General features: G+C 47.1%; 1 protein-coding gene across 4 annotated transcripts in view; it reads left to right on the forward strand.

Moving 5' to 3' along the window:
* Window positions 1–18,747, forward strand: part of GLRA1 (glycine receptor alpha 1) — a 404,715-nt gene that overhangs the window by 330,571 nt on the left and 55,397 nt on the right. For all 4 annotated transcript variants that reach the window (XM_085617658.1, XM_085617660.1, XM_085617659.1 and 1 more), the window contains exon 4: window positions 16,647–16,870. In XM_085617658.1, the coding sequence (XP_085473784.1) occupies window positions 16,647–16,870 (224 nt within the window). The remainder of the gene's footprint in view (window positions 1–16,646; window positions 16,871–18,747) is intronic.

Consider the following 18,747-nt stretch of genomic DNA (forward strand, 5'->3'; position numbering starts at 1 on the left):
TCCGTATCCCCGTCATCTGCTCCTGGATGCCGATAACAGGCAGTGCGTCACAGGAGCGCTCCTCATGCTCGAACGGGGGTAAGTATAAGGTCGCTTTGCCGGCAGGCTCCCAGGCAGTCCCCTCACTCCGTGCTGAGTGCGCCGCTCCCCGCAGCCAGGATCTCAAGGCTGTCAGCCGCTGGCAGTCGAGCAGCCAAGGGGCACAGGGAGGGGGCTCAACCAGCCGCACCCGCACTCCGAGGCCAGATCGCCTCAGCAAAGCTTCTAGATGCGGTGGGTCGTCCCGCGTAGGCCCGAATGGCTTTACTCACTTTCCTCAGTACGGCGCCGGGTCACAGCTCGCCCAGGACCGATCCGTTAGACCCAGGGGGGCTCCATATATCTTCCCTCACTCAGAAAGTCAGGTTTACAGCGTGGCATCAAGGAGAAATCCAGGATATTTGGGCGGACGGACGGAGAGCTAAGGATGCTCACGTCCTGTTGGCCATGTTGCTAGGCCATGCCCCCCAGCTGTGTGAAGGTTAAAGGTATTACCTTTCAGTTATCTCCCGTTATCAAACGCATCCCTCCCAGTTTCCACTCTGTATATGTATCTGACGTACACTTTGTCCATGACAGTTTTCATAATACTCAGCCATGACACATTTCCTTCCTTGCACTAGGGTCGATGACACACTGGCTATGCTCCTATGTATGTATACCACACATAAGGATGCTAGTGTTCATATGATTCTGTACTTAAAGCATATTTGCCAATTACCAAATTGTTCATTGCCTGCACATGACTCGTTATATAAAGTATACACCATGACAGATTTGATATTACCCTGTATTTGAGGCATGCTTTCATGCACTAAAGATGTCTCATTGGTTGCCCAAAATGTAAAGGGCTCATTGATGAAACGGTTTCCAGTAATGTGCCTTTTGCATGTTTGGCAAGTGAAGCCTGTCATGGCTTAATGCCAGTGGCGAATGGTGACATTTGCAAGTGGTGAGACGTAAAACAATTGTCGGACTGCACAGTGGCGATCGAGCGTAGCGAGCGAGCCCTGAACCACATATGGGGAGTTCGGGGGGTTCTCCCCACTAGATATTTTTGAAAAAAGAGTGGGCAAATGGTGCATTTTCAAGCAAATTTGAGAAAGCAGGAAGGTGTCAACCACTTTGAGGTCTGATGACCCTGTCCAGTCCCCGGCCCTGCCAATCCACACCCCGCACCCCGTGGGTCCTACTAAGGTCACCCCTGTGATCTCTATTGCATTACACAAATCAAAAGTAGGGACATTAAGAAGCAGGTAATAACCTCTCTGATCTTGTCCCTGCAGGGTACAGCCCTGCACATCTGCTCAGGGCGGGCTTTCACCATAAACGGAGGCTTTACTGCCTAGCTTTGCATTGAAATCCCTGGCCAAAATCACGTTCAGCCCACACCTCTGTGATTGCAACTCCCCTATAGAGCGGTCAAAAGAAATAAAAAAGCAGGGCAAATTTGGGGTTGCAAAATGAAATACATGTGAAATTGTTATTATGAAAATGTATAATACACAGATTAAAACCATCATCCCATACCAAGTGGAAGGCCTGTGTTAAATCTGAATCAGTGTTTAGTGCAGCAGTGCTACATCCCAGAGATGTTTTGTGGCATGTAGCTAGCCCTGCCCGTGCGTTACCAACCAGAGAGAGAGGAGCATGGCTGGGTAACTGTAACCCTGCAAAAAAACTCATTTGTCGAGATCAAGGACTTAAGTGAAGACCAGTTCCATCACCAATAAAGAAAATCATACCCATCAGTCAACAAAACCCCCCCCCCCAAAAAAAAAGAAACCAGTCAGAAAACACATTTGTACAAATACTTCGGAGCCATGACTGGCCATGCACCTGTTGCCAGAGTCCGCCTCACAGGGTTTAGAAAGTGAACCACAACGGTGTGCGTGGTGGGTGCCAGGACGGACACACACGTGCGTGTGCCATGTGCAGGGATTGCCTGTGTGGGCGGCAGAGTGCAGGAATGTGCAACAGATTGCATTACAAGCCCCTGTTGCCCAGCAGTGTCCTGTTAACCGACACCACGCACTGCCTGTCAACAAAGGCCCAACACTGCCTCGCTGCTCCCCAGCGCTGTCTGTGAACCCTACACTCAAAACTGCCCTATGACCCTCACCTCTACCCTGTCACCATAATGCCAGGACTTGCCTGTTCCACCGGCACTCTCCTGTTAACCCGATCCCAACACTGCCCTGTAACCCTACACTCAGAGCTGCCTGTGAACCCAACACCAAGACTTGCCCGGTCCCCCCCAATATAACACCGATTGCCCAATCCCAAAACTGCCATGTCGCCCCAAATCCATCACGTCACCTCCAGTTTTGCACCGTCACTCCACTCCCAGCACCCCCTTCTCCGCCCGGGCACTCACTGCTTGATTGTCTAATCCCGCTACTGTCCTGTGTCCGATCCGGGTACTGTCCAATGTACCTGTCACTTCCCTGTGACCCCAGTACTGCCCTGTCACCCCCAGCACCACACTGTCACCTAAGCCCAACCCTCCGCTGTCTACAGAGGCCCTGCCTGTCACTCTAATCCCAGAAGTGCCCTGTGGCACAGGCACTGCCCTGACATTCCATTCTGCGTACTGTCGCGTAACCCTTTCGCTTCCATGTTATCCCCAGACTGCCCAGTTACCTCTGCACAGCCCTGTCTCCCTAATGAAATTACTGTCTATTCCCCCCCCTTAGACCAGTGCCAGTCCAGTGTCAGGCCACCTTAGCCATTGCCCTGCCACCCCCACCAGTGTCTTTCCACCCCCACCAGTAAACACTACCAAGAGCAATGCGACGACCTCAGCGCGTGCTCACGTCTCACAGACACCAGTTGCATTCACGCTGCCGCCATTTACTTTTACCGTCAATCTAGTGACGTACATGTGCAAATGTGTATACTGCTAACACAGGCACAACATAAATTGAAATATACTTACACCCTGAAAAAGTGACTGTTTTACTTATTACCAGCCTGCTGCTGCACTATAAAACCGATGTGTCTTAACATTTGAAAAAATCCACATTACTAATAACCAGTTGTTGCCGGCAAAACGGGCGGGTGGGTTCGCGTGGGGGGAGCGATTAATCAGTATAAAATAATAAACGTACCTTCCTCCACGACCGCATCACACGCCGCCGCCTCAGCTCCTGCTGCTCCTGGCGCGTTTTAGGCAGCCTCACTCCTCCTGCTCCCCTAAGCCAATGCCAGCGTTTTGATTGGTGTGGCGCAGTGGAGAGAGCCCCAGCCGGGCGCTAGTAGAGAGGCCATTTTAAAATGGAGTGTGCACGTGACTGCTGTGGTTGGCCCTGGGGCCGACCAAACAGCAAGGGCCCATAACATTGGGAAAGCCACTCCCCCCTGCCCTCGAGCAGGACCGCCCACCACCCGCCCCCAACCAGGCACTTCTGCTTTCTCGCAGTGCGAGAAGCAGAAACATAAAAAGGTAGTTTTACCATTTTACTTTTCTGCTTCTCGCACTGCGAGAAAGCAGTGTGTCGACGCCCTAATGGAGGAGCCCCCACTGCTTAATGCCATTATAGATACGTGCAGTACGCAAATTGTCTACCCAGTACCCTTTATGTAAAGAAGACATTTCCTCCTTGCTTATGGAGCCTCATGCACTGCCTGTTACTGGCCTTGAATTCTTCAAGAAGTCCCAGCATGTCCACACATCACTGGTCCATACATTTCACATGAGTTTAGCTCTGTTCCATCAAAGACCCGAAGTACTTCAATAAAGTCGCATACATGTAGTCATCAGCGGCTCCACACACATTCATGCAATCTCTTATATCTAAAATGTCTTCTTCATTTCCCATATAGCTGTCCTCGCTGACTTTTGTAGAATCTCTCCTCTTTCTCGTGTTTCTGGCCTGGTTCTCTTCACACGTCTCACTGATTTCTGCGTCAGCAGCTACAGACGCATCAAAAGAGCGTCACTCATTCTTACATCAGCGGCCTGTCTGCCCAGCTCTGTATTTAAATCTGCTCTGTGCAGACCTAAGAGATGTCCGCTTTATGTAAACAATCAAGATGGCGGAAGCGACTGTAGTAACACCCCAACGGATATTACGTTGTAATGGAAGTTTTTACTCAACCCCATGAGCTGTGTCACCCGCCTACCAGCTCCACCACCAATGTCTCCTCCAAGGGATGTGGCCTAACGATCAGACTACAGACTTTAGAATTAGCGAACCAGGTTTGAGTTCGGGCGTGACACAGCATCTTGTGATTCTTGGCAGAGGACTTTAAATCTCTCCCTGCCCTTAGGCCAAGATTGAGCCATATAAAACTATAACACAAATCTAAAATGGAACCCTTTTAAAAAGGTGGCACTACCTAAAAAGAAATGTGCAGTCTAATAGCAGATTACAGTCTAGCATCACAAAACCCTTCGGTGATTTGTCGCTTCGGATTCACGGACATCACACAGTTCAGTGGAGCTCCACCCATTTCATTAAAAGCGACCTCAGTGCCTTGAGTTTAGTCTGTCACATTCAATTGTCAGTGGTCTCACCTTTTCTCAGGTGACATGACAGGCCCACTGCACAGCCATGAGGTGGCATCTATGCCCTGCAAAAGTGAGAAGTGGCAGTATGGAGGCCAAATTCAACAATCACATATGCAAGAAACATTAAGGGCCAGACGTATCATTCTTTCCCGAAGCAAGCCACTTTGCTGCGCTGTGTGAAAGGAGAATGGCAGGAATGTGCCGTGTTTACCATTATACGGCAAATTCCTGTCCTTTCCTAGAGCTGGCACACTTTAGCCTGGCCAGCGCTTTCACAGGCACACTTGCATCATGCTGCAAAGGTGCATGCATTGTAGGCAGGATTGTTTTTGTGCAGGAAGGGACGCCGTCCGGCACAAACACAATCCTGAGAGGCATTTTCCTCTTTTGGTGTGTGCTGCATTCTGCACATAAAAAGAGAAAAAAACAAGAAAAATTAAATATGTTTCTCCTCGTTACATCTCACCTGGGGAGGTGTAGAATTTGGACACATTCACACGTCTACCTGGGGATGTGCCTAAATCCATGGGCGGATGAGTGGGAACACACATGCTCCACACATGGAACGCCTCCCTGCCACAGAGTAATGCGAGGCAGCATTTTGTGCTGCCTTGTGTTATTCAAAACTTATCAAGCCATGCAGGGTCACGCAAGATAACCTATTGTGACTTGTTAAATTTCAACTAGGGTTTCGCCTGGCGCCCCTTTGCATGGTGCAAGGCAGATGCAAAACCTTGATAAATCTGGTCCTTAGGTTGTTTGGAGTTCTTAACTTTAACCATCTCTTTCCTCATTCTGCTCAACAGATCACAAACCATCACCGTCACTCACCTGCGGATTTTGACAGGAATTCTCACAATACATTACATGCTTTTACCTCACGTGGCTAAGTATATTTTAGTTACATTAAACATGTAAAGTTAGGTAGGTATGACAAAAAGATCTATTTTGTTTCAAAAAATCTTTAGAGCTCACTGAAAAAACCATAGGTTAAAGTAGTGTTATAGTTAAGTGCATATGTCAGTGACAAAATTAATGTTTTGAAGTTAAAATAAAAACTGAAATTCACCAGTTATAGTTATCAGAGCTAACTTTAACTTGCACCCACGCCATGCACTGCTTATGACCCCACATATTACATCACTCAAAACATGTTCTGTGACATGGTCTATGACATCCTATATGACATTTCAATGAGATGTCATCAGTATTTTATTATCATACATAAAGCTAACCCCTCGGTGCACACTGCCTGCAGTCAGGACCTACAGCACACCCTCCGCAGGCAGTCAACCCCACGCTCTGCACGGCCTTCAGCCGTGGACAGCAGGGAGTTGTCTACACGGCCTGGCTGTGGCAAACCCACTGGGAGGTGATTGCCCCCCCGCAGGCAGCCAACCCCACGCTGTGCACAGCTTTTCATAGCGCGTGGCAAGAGGTTGGACAAAGGGCATGGCTTGTAGCCTATCCTTGTATACAAATTCATGCAGACAACCACCCGGAGGCAGCCAACTCCAAGCCATGCCTCCCTCTCTTTCACTTAGGCTCGCGGCCCCAGAGGGGGGTCCTTTGGTCATGTATCCGGCGCATGGTTGGCAGCAGGGCCTGTCTTGCAGCCAGGCCCTGTTTTCAACACCTCGCTGGCAGCCAACCCCACTCTGCGCAAAGCCTTTCGCCATGGCTTGGCCTGCCCCCAGGTGTTGCTAAACCGCCAGCAGGCTACCAACCCTACACCGTGCACAGCCTTTGGCATGCACAGTATAGAGTTAGTCATGGGCCCGGGGACCCCATCGTCTGGGGCCAAAACATATATATTACGAGAAGGGGGCATGCAGCTCCCCTCCTCATCTACTATTTGGCCCTGAGGACCATATCTGTTATGATTCCACTTGTGTTTGAGGCCACGTGCCTCTGTGGAATCTTATTGTATGAGTGTTCTACCATGACGAAGTGAACCAACAACCTGTAACGCTACCTGCCTTCTTGTCATCTTTAATTACAACAATATCTCCAGGGGCCTGTTCCAATAAAAAGGGGAGGGTGATGTGTGCCCCTCCTCCCCTAGCCTTAAAAGGCTCCAGTCATCCCCTGGCAGCACATACAATTAAAGAGGGAAGGAGGGCTTACAGTCCCCCTCCCCAAGCCTTCTTAGGCACCAGGGACCCCATCATCTAGTATGAAAATCTAAGGGGAGAGTGCATGCAGCGCCTCTCACCCCAACCCTCTGGGATCCCATGCCTCAGGGCCAATACCAATAAAAAAGAGGAGGGGCCACATACCCCCCTCCCGAGCCTTCTTATGCCCTGGGGATTCCATCCCCCAGGGCCAAATATGATAAAATGGGGGAGGGGGCCATGCATCCCCTCTCACTGAGCTTTGACAGATCCTGGGACCCCATCCCCCGGGACCCAATGCACTAAAAAAGGGGAGGGGCAGTGTGGCCCTCCCTCCCTCTGAAGTCCCATTAAGCCCTGGTGTCCCATTCTCGAAGAACTGTATTTATTTTAAAAGGAGAAGGGGTGCCCTCCGCGAGCTGCTGTCGGCTCAGGGGATTTTGTCGCCTTGGGCCTGCCCATCCAGGGCACCCACCATATAATCATTCAAGGCTTGCAGTGTGAGCCTGCATTGCTCCTGCCCACAGGGAGCAGCTACTAATGCTGCTCCCTGCAATATTTTGTTCTGTTTCCATCCCCGCATCAGTGAAGGCAGGGTCACCAATCAAAAGTCTGCTCCCAGCTGTCGGGAGCACTTTCAAAGCTCCTGCCAGCTGGGAGCAGAATTTGTGTTTGCTCCAGCTTGTCAGGAGTTTTGAAAATGCTCCCACCAAGTGGGAGCAAACATAGGTTTCCTGCTCGCACCGATGCGGGCAGGGAAACTGCTATGTCCTGTGGTGGGCTCCCCAGGACATAGCTAGCGAGATGGCCCCATGGAATGGGGTCCCCAGGGCCAATAATGGCTCAAGTAGGTGGAGCCATTGTCAGATCACTTACTTTGATGTTAACGACGCCATTGGAGATCATTGTCTTCGATTTCATTGTTTACGAAATGCCGCCCATTGCCACTATAAGTCATATCTGTAATGTTATTCATATAAAAGTAAAAGACTGTCACTGTTGACTGACTGATACATTTCAAATTTGCTACAGTCATCAATAAAGTTTGTTATAAAAAAAAGTAGGTGGAGCCATGTGGCCCCTCTCCCTTTCACTTCATTTCCGCGCCGTGGGTGATGGGGTCCTGGTGCCTATAAGGCCCCGGGGCTCTCAACTTAAGAAATACACTAGACCCCAGGGGGTGTGGTCAACAGGGGCTGGAAGGAGCCCAGGGATGGCTGCATCACCCCACTCCCTCGAACAAGCTGAGGTCAAAAGCGGCCCAGGGAGCATGGGCCACATGCCCCCTCCCTCTCAAAAAGATGCCAGACCCTGGGGCGTGTGGTCTCCGGGGCTAAAAATCGGCCCAGGGAGCGGGACTGCATGCCTCCCTATCCCTCAAAAAGATGCAGAGCACCGGGAAATTGGATTCCCATGGCTGAAAACAGCCAGGGGAAGGGGCCACATGCCCCCTCCATAGAAAAACACCAGGGGATGGAGTATCTGGGGCCAAAATTGGCCTGGGTGTGGGGTCCATACATGCCCCCCACCCCCAATAATGATCCGCTCGTCCTCCCCTGGCTCTGACCCTCCCAAGGGTTCTTTTTTTTAAAACAAGCACAGGAGTACAAGCTTGCTGGTTATTTTTAAATTTTACCACAGATTTGTGGATCCTCTGAGAATTTGCAGCAAAGTTTTTAAAACAAATGTTTTTGGGCCTAGGGTGGGGTCCCTTTGGGACCACACCACCAGGCCTAGGGTGTCAGGGTATTCCTTCCTTGCCCCCTTGTGTCTTTTTTTTAGGACTCAGGACTAAGTTCCAAGTCCTAAGATGGCTGCCACCACTTTCTGGTTGAGGTGGTGGCAACCAATCAGATCAGCTTGAAATCAGTCAGGCTCCACGTCCCTAGATATACTACGTTTTTGAGCATTAATTGCTCAAAAACGACTAAACAGATTTACACTAAATTACAAAATGTACTCCTTCTGGACTTAGATCTATCTTTCTGCTAAATTTGGTGCAAATCCGTTCAACGATCTAGGCTGTACCTGTGTCGAAAGTTCCTGTGGGAAAATGAATGGGGAAAATGCATTTGGGCCCCCCTTTTTTCTTGGCCCCCCGATTCACAGATCACCTTGAAACTTTCCATACGCTAACTAGTCACAAAGTAGCACTGTTTTGGAATGTTTTGTGGAGATTCGTCTAATGGCGCCAAAGTTATTAGCAACACAAAAAATGCATTTCCTATGTAAACACGATCCTAACTAGAACTACCAAGTTATAGTTAGAACTTACGTTTCTAATTTACGCAGACTTTTAATTTACTACAAGTCGCACATCTTCGTACGCAGTCTTGTCAACTCGCTTGCCACACTACCTTCACTATGAATCAACTCTTTGTCATGCATTGAAAACCCTTGCATATCACATGACTTACGGCATGTGAAACTATGGTATTCAAAACAACACTTATGGCATCTCAAAGACATAATTTTGAAGAACAGTGCATGGTGGAGTGGCGAGTTACAGTTCATGTAGTGTGACGAGCAAGGTAGTGACACGACTGTGTACAGGGGTGCGAAATTTGTAGTAAATTGAAGGTGGTGCCTAAATTAAATAAATAAGTTATAGGTATAACATTAGTATTTTTAAAGTTTTTATTGTTTAAATTTGGCCTGTATAGAAAAAATAAATAACGTTTTCCTAACTATAACTTAGCTTTAACCTTTGTTTTATATATATATATATATATATATATATATATATATATATATATATATATATATATATATATATATATATATATATATATATATATATAGGTGGATAGATGGATAGATATATATATATATACAACAAAAGTTTGCCCTGAGTTGAGGACACACCGACAGCAGGTTGGTTGTAACACCACTTTATTTCAGAAACCAGCTTGTCACCGTTCAAATTACAAATTCATCCTTAAGCGTTTCAGAGCTTGGGCAGCTCCTCCGTCAAAGGATGATGTCGCTGTATGCTGCAACCCACTCCCAAGCACCATTAACTGCATGCAACAATTCCTCCCAGGTGGGCTAGTCAGGTGGTTAAAACCTCTAAGCATGCTGGTACTTGAAGGCAATGTCTTGGACCAAAAGTGAAACCCTACTGGGTACAGCAAAATCTGTGATGGAATAAGTCAATAAGTATTACCCCAGTGGGCTTTGAATTGGAGAAACCAGCTTGTCACCGTTCAAATTACAAATCCATCCTTACGCGTTTCAGAGCTTTGGCAGCTCCTTCATCAGAGGAAGACGTTGCTATCTATCTATCTATTTTCCATAGGAAATCCGCAACATTTTATTTAGAATAACTTTGGCGCCGATTGACGAATCTTTGCGAAATTTTCAAAACTTTTGGCCAGCTCTGGTCCGCTCCTATCCTGAAAGTTTCACAGTGATTTGTTAAGCAGGGACCGAGAAAAAAGGGGGGTCCCAAAACGCGTTTTCCCCATGCAATTTCCCGTAGGACCTTTAGCCGCAGCTACAGCCCGAACTGCTGAACGGAATTACACCAAATTTGGCAAAGAGGTAGTCCTTAGTTCAGACTCGTGCCTTTTGCTTAAATGGTGTAAATCTGTTCAGTAGTTCCTGAGAAAATGACATTTAAAAGTACATATATATCTATGGCCTCGGAGGGTCCGCGTACCCTAAGTGCAGTCTAAGCGCACCCTGCCATGCACGAGCTGTATTTTAATTGGCTGTCAATACTCCAAATCAGGAAGTGTTGGCAGCCATCTTGTGCCTCGGTAGAACCGAGGCACAAGAAACCCCCCAAAAACTTCGCAAAACGCGAAAAGGGGGCAGGGTAGAAACACCCTGACCCCCTAGGCCTGCTCATGGGGCCCCACAATAGATAGAATAAAAAATTCAGCGGGGGCTCCCGCGCTTAATATGCTAATTTGCCCCCGGGGGGCCAAATCCCGGGGGCATAATGAAAAAATTGTGTGGGGGTCCCAATCCCTCCCACACTGCCCCAGGGACCGCCACCCCTGGGGCTCTAACATAATATAGGCGGGGGCCTACGTTGAAGCGAAGCAGATTGCTTTTCCACATGGGGAGCAGCATGTTAGCTGCTCCCCATGTGGAAAAGCAATGCCGGCTCCCTCAGGACGCGGGGAACCGGCTGGGACTTTGGGGGGATTGGGGACACCCCACAGCCCCCAACGAAGAGGGCCAGCCCCGGGGGATGTAGAAACCGGGAGGGGGGCCGCGCGGCCCCCCTCCTAAAAAAAAAAAGAAAAAGAAACAGCCCCGGGGGATGGGGTCCCCGGGGCCATAAGTGGCCACAGGAGAGGGGCAAGGCAGCCCCCTCCAAAATAAAATTTTTTAAAAAGGGCCATGTCCCGGGGGATGGGGTCCCCGGGGCAAATTATGGCCTCGGGACGGGTGCCACGCGACCCCATCCCGATTTTTTTTTTAAACAAATTGGGGGCAGGCCCTGGGGGATGGGGTCCTCAGGGCCCATAAATTAGAAAAAGAAGGGGGGCTACACAGCCCCCCACTCTGCAAACGTGCCCCCTGGCGCATTTGCAGAGGGGGAACTAATTCCCCTTGAATACTGGGGGTCCCTGAGGGCCACCTAGCCCACCAGGAACCTCCAGTATGTGCTAGGGGGCTGCGTTGCAGAGAGGTGTAATGAGGCCACGCCCCTTTTTACACCTCTCTGCAACGCAGCTCCATGGCGCTTACTGGAGGTACCTGGTGGGCTAGTTGGCCGCCAAGGAACCTCAGGATTCAAGAGGACTTAATCCCCAACTTACAACGTGCCACGGGGCGCGTTTGCACAGTGGTGAAGGTAGGGGGCGGGGCCTGAGGTGATATGTGTGCAAACATGCCCTGTGGCGCGTTTTAAGTTGGTGAATTCATTCCTCTTCAATCCAGAGGTCCCCTAGGGGCCAACTAGCCCACCAGGTACCTCCACTAAGCACCACGGAGCTGCGTTGCAGAGTGTTGTAAAAAGGGACGTGGCCTCTGAACACCTCTCTGCAAAGCTGCTCCCTGGCGCATACTGGAGGTACCTGGTGGACTAGTTGGCCTCCAGGGGGCCTCAGGATTGAAGAGGAATTAATTCCCCATCTTAAAACGCACCACAGGGTGAGTTTGCACACATGTCACCTCAGGCCCGCCCCCTTCCTTCACCATTGTGCAAATATTCCTCTAAAATCAGCCGAACTACGAATTCCGATTTACTCACCTGGTATCAGGAGAGACCTCAGTGCTGCTTCTTTGAGCCCAGAACTGATCCTGAAAAGTAATTCTAACCATACTTACCAGCAACTTGTATTTCCTTCCATAGGAATCCATTGTGTGGTTTTCACCAGAAAAGTTTCTGTCAATGTTTGAAACGTACAAATATTCCTCTAAAATCAGCCGAACTATGAATTCCGATTTACTCACCTGGTATCAGGAGAGACCTCAGTGCTGCTTCTTTGAGCCCAGAACTGATCCTGAAAAGTAATTCTAACCATACTTACCAGCAACTTGTATTTCCTTCCATAGGAATCCATTGTGTGGTTTTCACCAGAAAAGTTTCTGTCAATGTTTGAAACGTACAAATATTCCTCTAAAATCAGCCAAACTACGAATTCCGATTTACTCACCTGTTATCAGGAGAGACCTCAGTGCTGCTTCTTTGAGTCCAGTACTGATCCTGAAAAGTAATTCTAACTGTACTTACCAGTAACTTGAATTTCCTCCCATAGGAATCCATTGTGTGGTTTTCACCAGAAAAGTTTCTAAGTGTCGATTTTTGAAACGTACAAATATTCCTCTAAAATCAGCTGAACTACGAAATCCGATTTACTCACCTGTTATCAGGAGAGAACCCAGTGCTGCATCTTTTAGCCCAGCACTGACCCTGAAAAGTAATTCTAAACGTACTTACCAGTAATTTGTATTTCCTTCCATAGGAATCCATTGTGTGGTTTTCAGCAGAAAAGTTTCTAAGTGTCTATTTTCATAAACTAAAAATGTTCCTAAAACATCGTCTGTATGACTTAAACACATTCTTTCAACTGTTTACAGGAGATGCACAAGTGCTGGATCCAGGATCCACCACTGAGTAAGAAAAAGTAACGATAACACTACTTACCGGCTAAGTGAATTTTCTGCCATAGGATAACATTGGTGATTCTATGTGAAAAAAATTCAGTGTCAACTTTTAAAATACAATAATATTCCTTAAAAATCACTACTGTAACCAAAACGCTTTTACTCAACTGTTTACAGGAGATGTCCAAGGACTGAATCTAGGATCCAGTCCTGTGGTTAGAAAAGTAATCCATAAAGTAACTAATTGCATTTGACTAGAAATTCACAATGAGCTCAATGTTGCATTGTGTTTGAAATTGTGTTGCCCAGTTCAACAACTGTAACTACTGTACTTAAAAGTCTATTGCCTATTTGCAAAGTTTTTAAACTAAAGTAATTCATTCTGAGAAAGTATATTTTGTATTGTAATGTATAATGTCATTATAATGTCATTAAAAAAATAAAATATCCAAAAATAAATAGTTTAAAAACTGTAGTAAATCAGAATCAAAAAAATCAGTATGACAATTAATACATTAAAAATTGTCATTTACAAAACCTTTGAAATTCACTGAATAAAACATAGGTTTGAGACATGTTATAGTTAGGAATTAGCATTTAAAAAACCTTTGAAATTCACTGAAAAAACCATAGGTTTCAGGACTGATATAGTTAGGAATTAGCATTTTTAAAACCTTTGAAATTCCCTGAAAAAAACACAGGTTTCAGGCTTGATATAGTTAGGAATTAGCATTTCAAAAACCTTTGAAATTCACTGAAAAAACCATAGGTTTCAGGCCTTATATAGTTAGGAATTAGCATTTAAAAAACCTTAGAAATTCACTGAAAAAACCATAGGTTTTAGGGGTGTTATAGTTAGCTGGACATTTCACTCGTACAAAACCATAGAAATTCCCCCGATATAGTTAGTTGTACTAACTACATCTCGCGCGCCCGCAATCCACTGCTGAGCTTGGTCACACAGTGTATTGAGGGAAAGGGCGTGCAATACATAGACGGTGTACAATGTGAAAAGGGGGACAACATTTTTTAAGAACATTGCGTTGTACTGCATACATTTTATAATGTGAAAAATATAGTAAAGTACAATGAATTAGATATTACTTATCGCACCTTGGTCATTGGTGTGTTCACTCATCATCATCTGTTTACAATAATTCAAACATGTCTGTATTCACATTTCATACAGGATTACTCTAAATTAGCTTTTACAGGTTAAATGCACATTTCCAATGTATACATTTATTATTTTTCTCATGTATATATAACCTGCCACAGTGCAAGAAAAGGGAAAGAATTAATAGAAACGAAAATTAGAAGTTAAAAGATTGTGGCATAGTACCAGAATTCCCTTTTCATGGATATCAGAGTAAATTATACTCGCAAAAGTCCCCTCAGTTTATGTGTGAAATCAACCCCGGGTGCCTTGATTTCTTCTCAGTTATTTATGGAAAGAGTTCCCTTGAATAGGGGTCCAACGGTTGTCGTTTTGCACTGCTCTCGGCATAGTGCTTACCCTGATCAATATCCTGTCCTTCATTACTGGTGACCCCTACTAGTGAGTAGCGGTATCATGTGTCTACACAATGGTGTGTGGCTTAGAGCCGTTTTTGTACAACCTGCTTTCTACTAGTATAATTTACTCTGAGTGATCGTTAATTGGATTTTGTTGAAGAAATGATGTCGGGCACGCTCTGCCGGCTTTGAACGATCCAATGCACAGGTCGAGGGAAAGCGGAAAGAGCAGAAACGAGGGGAAAAAAAAAAATATATATATATATATATACATACATATAGATAGATAGATAGATAGATAGATATGGTAAAAGCATGCATGGTGAAGGCATTTGCTTGGTAAAGATATTCATAGAAAAGGCTGCATGGTAAAGGAAGATTCTTGGATTTGAGCACTGGGTCGAGGAAGGGCAAATTGGAGTATTGAAGAATACTAGTAAGTAATACACACGTTCTCTATCACTGGCCCCACACAAGTCAGGAGAGGCTGACACAGTGCCTATCTCTGGCTTCCTACGCGTCAGTGTGTTCGCATGTTAATCTCAGGTTCTAGAACCACGCACAGCCTAGGGTTTTCGTCCTCAACATACTTCTCTTCCTCCATCCTTCTACCTGTTTCACAGCATCTTCCGCCTTCTTCCCTCCTTTTCTTGCCGAGCTCCCTCCCTTCCACTGGGAACCCCTCGCGTCCTACCATTCACTAGAGGCTCTCACGTTCCGTACCCGCCATGTTTTCCTGCGACCCTTGAGTTGTGTCAACGGCCTCTCCGGGTTTCTGTCACTGCCCAGGGGATGAGTTGCCGGTGACTCAGCTTCCCAAGTTCGTGTCAGACTCGTCAAGCTGAGAGGGTGCTGCGGGCCGACAGCAGCCGAGGAAGGCACTGCTTGGGCTTAATGGTCAGTGGCATTCAGGATTAGATAACTGATGGGGCGAGGGCTGCAGCTGTCCCTGCGGACCTTGATGACCTCACTAAGAACGACCAATCAGCGTGATGCCCTCGGGCCTTCATCCTGGATAGAGAGGCGTGCTTGCAGAGGGCTCCTTTAACCAGCAACAACACAGGGGACTTGGAACCCGTGGTTCGCTCATTGATATTATGTTTTTTAAAAGGAAGTTCTCTTCCTATCAGGGGTAGCTACTCCCGGCTTCGCCTTTGGTACCACTGACATTGTGATTACTATGTATACATTCACCAGCTCTGGAGGCATCAGCATAAACAGAAAGTATAGAGGTCAGTATAAACCATTTTTGTTTCTGCTCTTTCCAATTTTGAGGGTTCCTCTCTGGGCTGTTGCCCTAGCACCGTACAATGAAGTAGAAGATGGCACAAGGGGGGCATGCCTGTGATGTTCCTGAGTCCAATGAAGTGTGATGACATTTTTCAATACCTTGGATATTAAGCTATCCCATAGAAATAGTCTATTGTTCATTGAACAAAACTTGCACAACCAGATCATTGGGCCAGAAATGTGTTAAGAAGCTGGTCATTTCAACAGCGCACGCTATGTAGTGCAGCACATGGGCGGCCTGCACTGCACTGGCATCACCACTTCTGGTTAGTACACTGCCCCCCCGCCCCCCAGTCTTAATACTGAAACTCAAAGAAATAAATGCTAGTTATTTATCCTTGCCCATGCATTGCCAATAAGGCCATCTTCATGCAAGAGTGATGACTAAGCAATAACTTGTTTTTCATATAGTGCTTCATACATCATGGTTAGCCTTTTCTACCTACTGTAGTTTATAGGTGTGCTAGTGTGCAATTTACTGGCGCAGAAGGCCACGAGCACACACAAACACAATGCTGATACAATATTTAGATTATTGTGTATGATTCCCACACAGGAGGTAAGTGCGGGGTACTTATTTGTAACTGTTTGTAAGCATGGCTCCCTGGGCCTTGGCACCCATGCAAGATACACCACCTGGACGTATCCTGTCTGTCAAGGTGGAACTCTTGAGTAAGCAGTAAGTATAAGTAAAAGCAACACGCCCATTCTTCTTTACGCCATACAAAGAGGCTGCTATTCCAATGCACTCGTAACTACCCTCTGGATCCCTCATTACCTCCATGATACCCTCCCGAGTCAAAGTGCGCTCTGCAAATCTGTATAGCATAAAGTACAGTGCATTTCATGCTGATCCCACCACACTACCTCGGTTGTTTGGAGGCGCTTTCTACCAGTGTTACTGGGCAAAGGCAAGGCTGAGCAGCATAGTCAGGGGCAACTGAAGAGGAGCCTTGTAGGAAAGGGGACTCCTCAAAAGCTTCCCGAAAGCCCAAAGAGTTGTTTGGGTCTGTCGTTCCTGTTTAATCCAACTTCAAACCATTGCTAAAGGTGGGGATCTTCCTGTGCTAATGCTCTGCTTTCTGTCTCTTCCTGCACCCACATTTCAGGACTACAGAGTGAACATCTTCCTTCGGCAGCAGTGGAACGACCCGCGCTTGGCTTACAGCGAGTACCCTGATGATTCGCTGGACCTCGACCCCTCTATGTTGGACTCTATCTGGAAGCCTGACTTGTTCTTCGCCAATGAGAAGGGAGCACACTTCCATGAGATCACCACTGACAACAAGCTGCTGCGCATTTTCAAGAACGGCAATGTGCTCTACAGCATCCGGTGAGTCAGGGAGGTGGAGGGAGAGGAGAGTTACTTGAGGTAGGCGAGCATGTGGAGGGACCGTGCATGGACTCATATGAATGAGTACTCAATGGAAAGAGATTGGAAGGGGAAAAATCGAAAATATCACTACTCCAATGGGGTGAGTTATCTGTGTAGTGAATAAAACATTAAACAGAAGTGGACCTAGCTACAGAGAAGGATGGAGACATCGCAACAGACAGATGTCTCAAAAAAAGCAGTCATCCGCATTTCAAGATGGCCTGCCATGGCACTAATTCTGCCCTAGCTATACCCCCCATGTCAAAGGTAGCAGCAGCCTGTGGAGATTTCTCGCAATTTCCCTACAGGCCTGCTCACCTTAGACCATGAAAATGTGAGAGATTTTTAATTCACCTATTAGAAAGTCAAATACCTCTCCTCCATCACTGCTCCATCAAGCTGGGACAAGCCAGGCCCCAGTGATCTCACCTCAGACAGTTTGTTCCAGGCCAATGAAGCTCAGCTTGAGGCACTGATCTGCGAACGATAAGTTAATGTCATGTTACAGCCATGTGTTTTGTTATGTAGCACCAACATATGCATTGTAGTGACTGTTTCAAGTACAGTGAAATCTAGGGAGAGCAACGCTAGGGTCCCGCCGAGAGAGCCAACATAAAAAGATGGTTTGGCGGTAAAATTAAATGTGGCGCCAGAATACAGGAGTTCTAATTCGGCTTTCTCCACCCAACCATGCTTTGTTACACTGGGCAACTCCCATGACCTCTTTGGCCCCTGTACTCATGTCTGCTAAAAGTGGGAGTAGGAGTACTTATGTAAAGTATTTAGGGGCAGATTTATGTTCCCTGGCACATCCCTGCAAACCAGCAGGGATGCGCCAGGGAAGATGCGTCACGCAAGTTTGCCCTTGCGCCACCGCAGATGCGCCGCATTTACAATGTGGTGCATCGTGGCGCAAGGACAAGCAGATGCATGACGCATCTGCCGGCGTAAGGTTGGCGCAGTGCTGAAGTTGTGTCGCAAGCGCGACGCAACTCCAGCACTGTTCCAACCTACCCTATCACTAACATGGTGCGTCACGCCTTACGCCTGCTTGAAGCAGGCGTAAGGATTTGACGCACCAGCGTCGGAAAAGTGACTGCGTGAAATCTTGTAGATTTCACTGCGTCACTTTTCCGAGGCTTTTTCTGACATAACGCCCACCCTGCATACATTAAACCTGACGCAGGTTTAATGTGGCTCAGGGCTTTACAACGTGACGCATCTCCCTAGATGCGTCACGTTGTAAATCTGGCGCAGGATGGCGCTTGCTTTGCGCCGCCGCTGCATCACAAAAGTGACGCAACGGCGCGCAAAAGTGGCGCACGGGGCTTGTAAATCTGCCCCTAAGTATACAATTCTGGGCTGGACGTCTTGCAGCTGTTGCTGCTCTGAGTCAGGCCTAGCTTGTTATAAAGCTGCCTTGGCCGGTGCGGATGCACAGCGTGGCTGGTTCCACATGAACGTGCCAGTGGCCCTTCACGTCACGCGTTCTGCTCGTACGGGAAACATGGGTCATGAGAGGAGAGGTCGAGGGGACGGACTACAGAGACAACATATGAAGGGATAATAACTCCCTGCGTTACAGAAGTCCTTTTTCCCAAAATGGCCGCGCAGTTACCTAAACCAGGCCAGTTTCCTACATCTGAAAGTTTTGGATGTGGGGTAACTGACTTTTAAAATAACACATTTAGTGCTGAAAACTGCACTCAAATGTATTTCAGGGACCATTCCTTAAAAATGTAATTTATATGTTCTGGATAATACAATCCCTGCACTGTGACACCTCTGATTTTTACACTTTTATCAATATTGTTCCCGGCACGGGTAAAAAAAAA

The sequence above is a fragment of the Triturus cristatus genome, chromosome 7, assembly GCF_964204655.1.
Source record: "Triturus cristatus chromosome 7, aTriCri1.1, whole genome shotgun sequence".
Taxonomy (NCBI): domain Eukaryota; kingdom Metazoa; phylum Chordata; class Amphibia; order Caudata; family Salamandridae; genus Triturus; species Triturus cristatus.